At 44.2% G+C, this 9139-nt stretch overlaps 1 protein-coding gene across 1 annotated transcript; it reads right to left on the reverse strand.

The window, feature by feature from the left end:
• Positions 1-5876: 5876 nt before the first annotated feature.
• LOC108293117 (beta-defensin 4A-like) lies at positions 5877-8278 on the reverse strand. The gene is made up of 2 exons (XM_017514366.2): positions 8098-8278; positions 5877-6114 (listed from the first exon to the last, which is right to left on the reverse strand). The coding sequence occupies exons 1-2, from the start codon at positions 8153-8155 to the stop codon at positions 5978-5980; spliced, it is 195 nt and encodes a 64-aa protein (XP_017369855.1). The 5' UTR covers positions 8156-8278; the 3' UTR covers positions 5877-5977.
• Positions 8279-9139: the final 861 nt, after the last annotated feature.

Genomic DNA, 9139 nt, shown 5'->3' on the forward strand with positions numbered 1-9139 from the left:
TGTACCCTCAGCATGGAAGAACCACAGGCATCAGATTCTGACCTGTGACAGCAGTCACGTAGACTGCACCATGTAAAGCCACAGGGGCAGAGCTGCCCAAGGTCTTCAGAGCCCACCCTCCTACCAGAATATAGGATGTGGAGTCAAGAATTATTTTGGAGCTTTGAGGTTTAATAGCTGCCCTGCTGAGTTTCTGACTTGTGTAGGGCCTATAATCCCTTTTACTGGGCAATTTCTGCCTTTTGGAATGGAAGTGTCTAGCCAATGCCTGTACCGCCATTGTAACTTGAAAGCAAATAACTTGCTTTTGGTAGTACAGGCTCGTAGGTGGGGGGAACTTGAGTCTCAGGGGATGAGACTTTGGACTTTTGATTAAGTTAATGCTGGAAGGAGTTAAGACTTTTGGGAGTGATTGGGAAGGGATGATTTTATTTTGCAATGTGAGAAAGACTTGAGATTTGAGGGTCTGGGAAAGAAGAATATTTTTCAGATGTTTGTCCTGGAAACCTCATGCTGAAATCTAATCTTCAGTGTTGGAAGTGGATTCTGGTGGGAAGTGTTTGGGTTGTGGGAGTGAATCCCTAATGAATGACTAAATGCTTTCCTCACAAGAGGGAGTGAGTTCTTGCTGTGAGTTCATGCCACATGCAGTTGTTAGAAGAGTTTGGGACCTCCTTTCACCCTCCTGCTCTGCTCTCAACATGTGATTCTCCTGCTCCCACTTCACTTTCCACTATGGTTGAAGGCTTAGTGAAGCCTAACAAGGAGCAAATGCAGGCATTATGCTTCTCAGAGGGCATGCAGAATAGTGGTCAAAATAGCTTCTTTTCCTTATGTATTATCCCACCACAGGTATTCCTTTAGAGCAGTGCACACAGACTAACACAGGGCATCTTGTGCTACGTGAGATTTGACCTCAGTCTCCTCAATGCCACAGGATGCTGGTCTGCATGTGAATCTTCCTCCCTGTGCCATGGCCTGTAACCTGCCCCTGTGGCACACTGGGGGCAGTAAGAAGTCCCACTTTGTTTGTTGCACTGCCTATAATCCAGTATCTGCACACAGCTGTCTTACACCTGCCAACGGATTCCTTCTTGTCTACTCTAGGAGGGCAGTTCCCATATCAATGAGTCCGTTTGAATGGAAACTGAGGAATGAGCTCAACTTTATCCGTCTTTGTTCTTTCTTCCTGAGAGTCTCTTTGTCTTTTCATACAAGCCTTCAGAATTTGACAAAAATATACATAAGATTCGGTAAAATGTTGATAGTTTTCATCTTTGTTCTCCATTACACAAATGTAGCCTCCACTCTTTTGTCTTACTAATTTTATGCTCAGTTTATAATTTGAAACCTGTGTATAGTTGGCCCTTCCTATTGGTGAGTTCCAATTCAGGTAATATTCTACAAAAACACTGTTTCTGAATTGAGCGTGCACACATTTTTTCTCTCGCCATTATTTTTCGAAGAAATATAGCATCACACCTATTTAGTTAAGATTTACATTATGTTCGGTGTTAGAGGAAATCTAGGAATGATTTAAAATGTATACAAGGATGTGTGAAGATTGCGTGAAATTACTACTCTACTTTACATCAGGGACTTGAGCATCTGAGGCATTTGGGGTATATACAGGGGGTCCTGGAACCAATTCCCCATGGGTACTGAGGGACAATTGTATTATTTTCTGTTGCTGAAGTAACAAATTGTCATAAAGTTAGTGACCTAAACCAACACAAATTATCTTGCAGTTTTGGGGATCAAACATGCAAAATCAAAGTGTCCACAGGACCTTGTTCCTTTCCAGAGGCTCTAAGAAGCTGAGTTTTCTTTTCTTTTCTTTCTTTTCTTTTCTTTGCCTTTTGAAATCTTAGAGGCTGCCCATGTTCTTTGGCTTGTGGACCCTTCCTCCTTCATCTTCAAATCCTGCAGTGGCTGCTGAGTTGTTCCACATCTCATCACCCAGACACTAACTATTTTCTTTCCTTTTCCATATTTAAGGATCCTTGGATTACATTGGTCTCATTCACATGATCTAAGTTAATCTGCCTGTTTCAAAGTAAGCTTAATAGCAAGCCATTTTATCTGCTGCCTTAATTCTTATTTGCCGTAAAGTGTAACCTAATTCCAGGTTCTAGGCATTAGAACACGTAAAATAAAACTCAGTGGGGTAACAAATAGTCTCATCCAGAAAAATATCTTTAAAGAAAATTTTTTTTCAGTGATTGATAGTGTTATCAGGTGAATATAGGAGGCCCAGTTCAATTTGGCTTTCAGACGAACCATAACTTCTTAGTGTATTTACATCCCAAATAGTATGAGACATATTATGCCATAATAATCTGGTTGTTGTTTATCTAAAACTCACGTTTAACCGGGTGTCCTATATTTGCTAAATCTGTCTACCCTAGTCATTTAGGATTAATAAAAACAAATCTTTATTCTAAGTTGTTCATATGTGAGAGCAAAGCAAAGAAAACTACATTTAAAGCTCTATCACAGGTCTCTTAGGACAAGGATCCTGGATGTGTTATCATCTCCGAAACAGCCTACAATTAAATCTTTTTGGTATTTCTTTAGTCTTTTTTAAAAATTATCTCTCTTTAATTAAGACCTTCACTGAAATGTATTCTTTTAAAAGAAACTGCTGTTCCATTTGGATTTATTAAGATACAGGTGTCAGCATGAAAAAGCCCATCTCCCAAGAAGGCTGGGGCATCTATAAAATGTCTGACCATATTCATTATTGTATAGACTCTCCTGTCTTATGCAAAAATATTAAATAATTGAATTTAGCACTTGATACCGTATGTGAAGTCAATATCACAATAGATGGGATTAATAGCATTGGCCATAGCAGAGTAGAGGATCCAAAAATAAGAATACAAGTCAGTAGGCCAGATACGGTGGTCCACACCTGTAATCCCAACCTTTTGGAATGCCGAGGCAGGCGAATCACTTGAGGTCGGGAGTTCAAGACCAGGCTGGCCAACATGGTGAAACTCTATCACTACTAAAAACACACAAAAAATTAACTGGTCGTGGTGGAGGGTGCCTGTAATCCCAGCTACTTGGAAGGCTGAGGCAGGAGAATGGCTTGAATCTGGGAGGCGGAGGTTGCAGTGAGTATATATCACGCCACTGCACTGCAGCAGGGATCACACCACTGCACTATAGCTGTTGTTTAATGATGACAGAATGAGACTCCATCTCCAAAAAAAAATACAAGTCAGTGGAAAATTGTCAGGTTGAAGTGCAGAGATATAAAACAATGGAAAATAAAAAGAAGACATAAACATATATGTGAAGACACACTGAAAGGGTGCTTTGTGTCTGTGTGTGTGTGTTTTTATTGAATATATATGCAATACGCATTGTGTGCGTGTGTGTGTACATATACGTAAATATATGGTTGGTGCAAAAGTAATCGTGGCTTTTGCCATTAGCTTTAAAGGCAAAACCCACAATTACTTTTGTTCCAACTCTATCTAGCTGGCAATTCTATCCCCAGGAAGAGAAAGGAAAGAGAGACAGCAGCAATAACTGAAGAACTAATGGCTGAAAATCTGCTCAAATCAATGAAATTATTCCACATATCCAAAAAGTTCTGGAAAACACAAAGAGGATGTGTGCAAAGTAAACTCTGTCCAGACTAGTCAGACAAACCCTGCTCTTTGAAGAGTTTCCTTATCTGCTTTCAGTATAGTTGAAACAAGGTCAAGTGCCACTTTCGTAGCCAGGTGAATTCAGTAATGAATTAGATGCAGTGTTTAATATTTTTTCTTATGATTCTTCAGGCACAATGAAATGGGAACAGTTTTCTGTTATGTCATGAATTCACAGGTCCAGAGGTTTAGATTATGACATACAAGTTCACTTGGTTGGAACAAATTTGGCAAATTCTCTAAACTTCTGGAACTATTCTGTTTTTTAACATCCAAATTAAACAGCTCCAGCTCCCATTCCTCATTGGTGTAGACGGTCAAATGTTTCTCAAAACTCCCACTGGTGCTTTTGTTCCTAATACCTTGTGCAAATTCTTACTTCTGGCTTCTGTGTGAGATTCTCTGGCCACCTCCACTTCACTCCCACAACCAGCTTCCCATTTTCTTTGTAGCTTTGCACTATGAACAACTGAGGCTTTCCCCCATTTCTAGGATTTGACAAATACAAAGCCACTGATTGAGACACAGTTTTGAAAATGCATGAGGATAATGATGGGTAGTTACTGCACAGAACTGTTAAAAATGAAATTAGAAACCAGAGTGCATTCTAGCTAAAGTGCATTCTTGGTAATCACCTCTGCCTGCTTCTTCTGGAACCCAGAACTCCTTTCCTTGTTAATCTCCAAGATCCAAGAGACCATCAGCTCTCCTTCCAAGTGAAAAACTAAAAAGCCATCTGATTTTTAGAAATGTAGAATGATTTAGCTCTTACTGCACTTCATCTCTATCTTACAGGTGCAGTCAGGTGACCTATCTTTCAATAAAGAAAGCGATGAAAGGTCTTAAATGAAAGGAGAGTTTCTTCCTAAGAGAGTTATGCTGTTTCCCCTAGAACATAGGAATGAATGTCACTGTCATGGTGACTTTTTAATTTTTTTGTGTGAAGCTTCACTTCTTTCATGCAATCAAATGATATATTCTTCCAGGAACTAGGAAATCAACTAATTTGTCCAAAACAAAAATGTGTACATGATGAATATTAAATGACTACATAAAGGCAGGGTCTGACTGTCCTGGGCTCAAGGTTAGGTGAGTCCGATTGAGTTGGATTAGACCCTGTCTTGATTTAAATTTTGGATATTTTGTTGATTATGGTGACTTTTTAATGAATATTATTCTTAAAATTATTGCTTTCTGAAATCATCTATCTTAAGAATGGAATATCTTGGCACTCACATTTTATACCTGAGGCCAGTGCCTCCCTCACTTCATCCTAGTCCTGGCTCTGTCATCAAATCTAGAAAAAGTCTGTGTCCAGATAAAAATACATTTACTCTAACAAGGTCTGATTGCTTTTTTCAATCTTGAGACTAGGAAAAACAATGCATTATTTTACAACTCAGTTTCATTTTCCCAGAGGTAGATGATACGCACATTTAGTGCAGAGCTAATGCGAAGAAATAGAAAGCCTCTTATACATGTAGGATATACTCACAGAGTTCATGATTTAGGGACCAAACCCTCCCAAGGAGAGAGAGGAGGGACCGGGAGTGATCTTAATACCTCCCCTTAGAGTCGATCCTGTCTTTTTTCTTGAGGTTTGCTCCGCTCTCCTTGTGTCCCATGCTATATTGTCCTCATTTAACGGTGCTCTCAAAAAGGACTTGTTTTTAACAGCATTTACTTGGATCCTATTATGTTTGTGTGTAAGGAAACCCTTGTACAACTCCATTTTGCCATCCAATTTATGAAATAGTTTACGAATGACCAGCACATAAATGAATAAGACAAACTCCACACTAGTAGGAAGCATAATTGCATAAGAAACATAAACCAGAAGAAGGGAGCGCTTGTGGAGAACAGAGGACTGGGCATCTCCTCCCTTGGCAGGTCTCCCATGATTCCATGAGGGAAGTGGTTTTTGAGTTGGGCTTGCTTTTTTTAGGGATAGTGAGGGGTAGGTGAGGGCATGCAAGGGGAGAATGCAGGAGGAGAGAAGCACCCATTCTAGGAAAATGGTGGGAGCAACTGGGGAAGGTCAGGGGACACAATGGGACAGATGGCTGTGACCCTGGAAAGCACTCCAAGCACCACCGTGGTGTCCCTGATCACTGCACTGGTCTGCAGAGCAGAGAAGGACATTCCCAGGATGTCAGAGAGTGACCTGCCCAAACCAACACCACGAACTTGCCGCAATTACTAGCATCCAGATTCTGTGTCTTTGAACACTCGTTTAATTTGGTTTACATGTCACACGTCTCTGCTGAGGGAGCCCTTTCTGAATCCGCATCAGCCACAGAAGCTTCTCGGCCTCCTCAATTCTTCTTGCAGCACTTTGTTCCAGGGAGACCACAGGTGCCGAGCTGTTTAAAGCCATTGGGGCAATATATGGGAAGGCATACACCACCGCTCTTTACGCAGCTGACGGGATTATTTATATGGCCAAAAACACCTAACAGGAAAAAACACGGAAAAAGCAAACACCACGTTAGAATTCAAAACCCATGTTGCAAAGCCACAAACTCCGTGTCAGCATGGCCCTGAGTAAATCAGCAGTGGGCGTCTTTCCCAAGCCTGGGCTGTTCCATTGTGATAATGAGACGTGAGCCAGTCACTGGGATCTCAGTTTCTGACATGGAGGCTGGCACTGCTGTGGTGTGGGGGATGCTTATTTTTGCAGGACCTGAATGTGAAAGACCCTGATCTCTCCTGAGTGACGGGGGCATCCAGGTGGGGTCAGGTAGGACCTCATCGAGGATCTCTTGTGAATTCAAGCTCCACCACGAGAAGATAACCTCAAAGCCACCCTACGTCCATTTTAACACACAGGCCAGTAACTTTTGCTTTCCAAATCACTCAGTCTGTTAAGTATTAGAACTGAGATGGAATAAAAACGTGTATCTCGCTGGGCTGCATTGTCGAATATGAACCTCACATGGAGTAACTTACAGTTGAAAACCACAATGAACTGTAGTAACAGCTTTTGTTATGGCTTGTTTCTTCTATCTAAGTCCTGGTTCCAATGTCACCCTTCTTTTTCCCTCCCTCTCTCTCTCCCTCCCTCCCTCCCTCCCTCCCTCCCTCCCTCCCTTCCTTCCGTTGTTCCTGGTACTGTGCTACACGTTGGAAAATATCGAGGTCCCTGGTGCTTCTAAGAGCTCCGTTGTTCTCTTGTAACCCAGCATCCGTGAACAAAACTGATAAAAGGAAGCTTTGACAACATAATATCTACCGCATCCGTTACTTTAGGTTTCAGTCTCAAAGTTTCTTTCTCCTTCTCTCCATCCTTCCCTTCCACTCTCCCTCTTTTATCCTTTCATGCTTTCTATTTTATTTCCATAATAACAAGGAGAAAACGAAGGTTCGGCATCCAGATTTAAAAGTTGCTTTCAATGGGCTGTCCCTGTCCTGTGAACCTGCAGTGGCCTGGTGGCAGGGAATCATTCTCAGGGCCTCGGATCAGAAAAGACCCAGGGGCAGACTGTCTGCAGCAGTAGCTCCCAGAGTGTACGTGGGGCCTTAAGATTCTCTGGAGTTCTCCAGGTTGCAGTATCTACCCTTGAAATGTAAACCCTTAGAAAGTGACATTCTGTCCTTCCTTCTTTAGGTAAAATAACATTTCTGACTTTTATTTTTAAAACGTCACCTAACGGGTTTCAACCGTAGCCTTAGCAGTCATAGCGTGGAAAGCAGTGAGGAGATGAGTTTAAAAAGCTACCGGGCCCTTCATATCAGCCTAAAAGAGAGACTGAGGTGTCCGCTGGGTTCTCCAGCTCCTTCTATATGGAACCAATGCCTGGTTCTGTTAAGTCAGGCCTGTGGTCTACTCAGTCTAAAGGTGTGTGTAGAAGAAAGAGAAAGACAAGCTCTGGGGGAGAGAGGGAGAGGGAGGGGAAAAACAGAGAAAGAGGCTGGAGAGTGGGGAGAGAGAGGCAGGAGAGAGAGAGAGGTGGGGGGGCAGGACACAGATAGGAAGAGAGAGAGAGAGGCGGGAGACAGAGATAGGAGAGAGAGAAAGAGTGAGAGGGGCAGGAGGGAGAGAAAGACAGACAGGTAGAAATATAGGGAAAGACAGGAGAGAGAGAGAGAGGCAGAGACAGATAAGATAGGGAGACAGGAGGGGGCAGGAGAGAGAGGGGGAGAGAGGCAGGACAGAGAGGTAGGAGAGAGAATAGAGCGAGGGACAGGAGAGAGAGGAGAGGCAGGAGAGAGAGAGAAGGAGAGACAGTGAGGGGCAGGAGAGAGAGAGAGATGGAGAGAGAGAGACAGAGGCAGGACAGACAGGAGAGAGACAGGAGAGAGAGAGACAAGAGAGATAGAGAAGGGAGGGAGAGAGAGACAGAGGGTTAGGGGAAATTAGAGGAGGCAGACACAGAGACAGCCTCTAGCCCATTGTCCCATTTGTCCAACCTCCTGTTTCCCTGGCCCACCTCACCTGGAAGAGGCATCAGGAATACGAAGAGGAACGAGAGGAGGAGGTACAGGACCCTCATGGCTGATGGCTTGGAGCTTCACCAGGAGCTGAGTCTGGCAAGGGCACTGAGCCTTCCACCTTATAAAGGCCCTGGCCTCTGGTCACCGGGTAGAATTCAGACCCAGTATTGGCTGCAATGCACATTGCAAAGAGTAGAATTCAACCACCTAGCTGGTGAGTCAGAGAATGGCCCTAATAGAATAGTGCACACTCAGGAGATTGTATGCAAATTTGGACTCGGGAAACCCCAGACAATCCCCTTCTCCTGCTCTTGGGACCAGAAAATCCCTCCTGTCTTGCATCATTTAAAACCTAGTGTATGGTTGGAGTGATGGGCTGGGCCTGTCTCACACGGGAACAAACAAACTCAGGGCCTGTAGCACGGAGCTCACCTGCCATCTGCTCTGTGGGACGTCCTGTTTTGCCTGAATATCTGGGGACGGTCTCAAGCCACATGGGAGCTGGTTCCATCTAATTGCATCCATTGGATGCATTCAGCTGGAACATTCAGCTCCTGGGGATGGAGCAGGGCTGGCTGAAACCCAGGGACCCTGGAGGGGCTCACAGCTCTGGCAGCACCAGCAGCGAGGTGGGCCCAGTCCTCCCAGGAGGTCCTAGCTGGTGAGATTCATGTGATAACTCGCCTGAAATTCCCCATCATCCCCACGGGACAGAGATGAGGCAGACGGGTGCCCATTTCCTTCCTCTGGGAAGGAGAATGGGAGGGTGGGATTGTGACCACACGTGTCCCCTCAGAGCCCACCCAGGCCCGGGCCAGGAGGTGGCCTACGGCCCACACTTGAGTTCTTCAGTTCACAGTCACTCAGAGAGTGTCAGCTCCACAGGGCTTCAGGGCTTTGGGAGCAAGGGCTTCCTGTGCCTTCCACAGATGCAGCGCTAAGGGAGCTCACTGCTGTTGGGGTTTGGTGGAGAAGCACACAGTGGGGCTGCAAGGCTTCCACATGGTCTCCCTGTGGGTGATGGGACAGACTTCTGAAAGAGC

This window comes from Cebus imitator, unplaced genomic scaffold (genome assembly GCF_001604975.1).
Source record: "Cebus imitator isolate Cc_AM_T3 unplaced genomic scaffold, Cebus_imitator-1.0 Scaffold523, whole genome shotgun sequence".
In the NCBI taxonomy this organism is placed as follows: Eukaryota; Metazoa; Chordata; class Mammalia; order Primates; family Cebidae; genus Cebus; species Cebus imitator.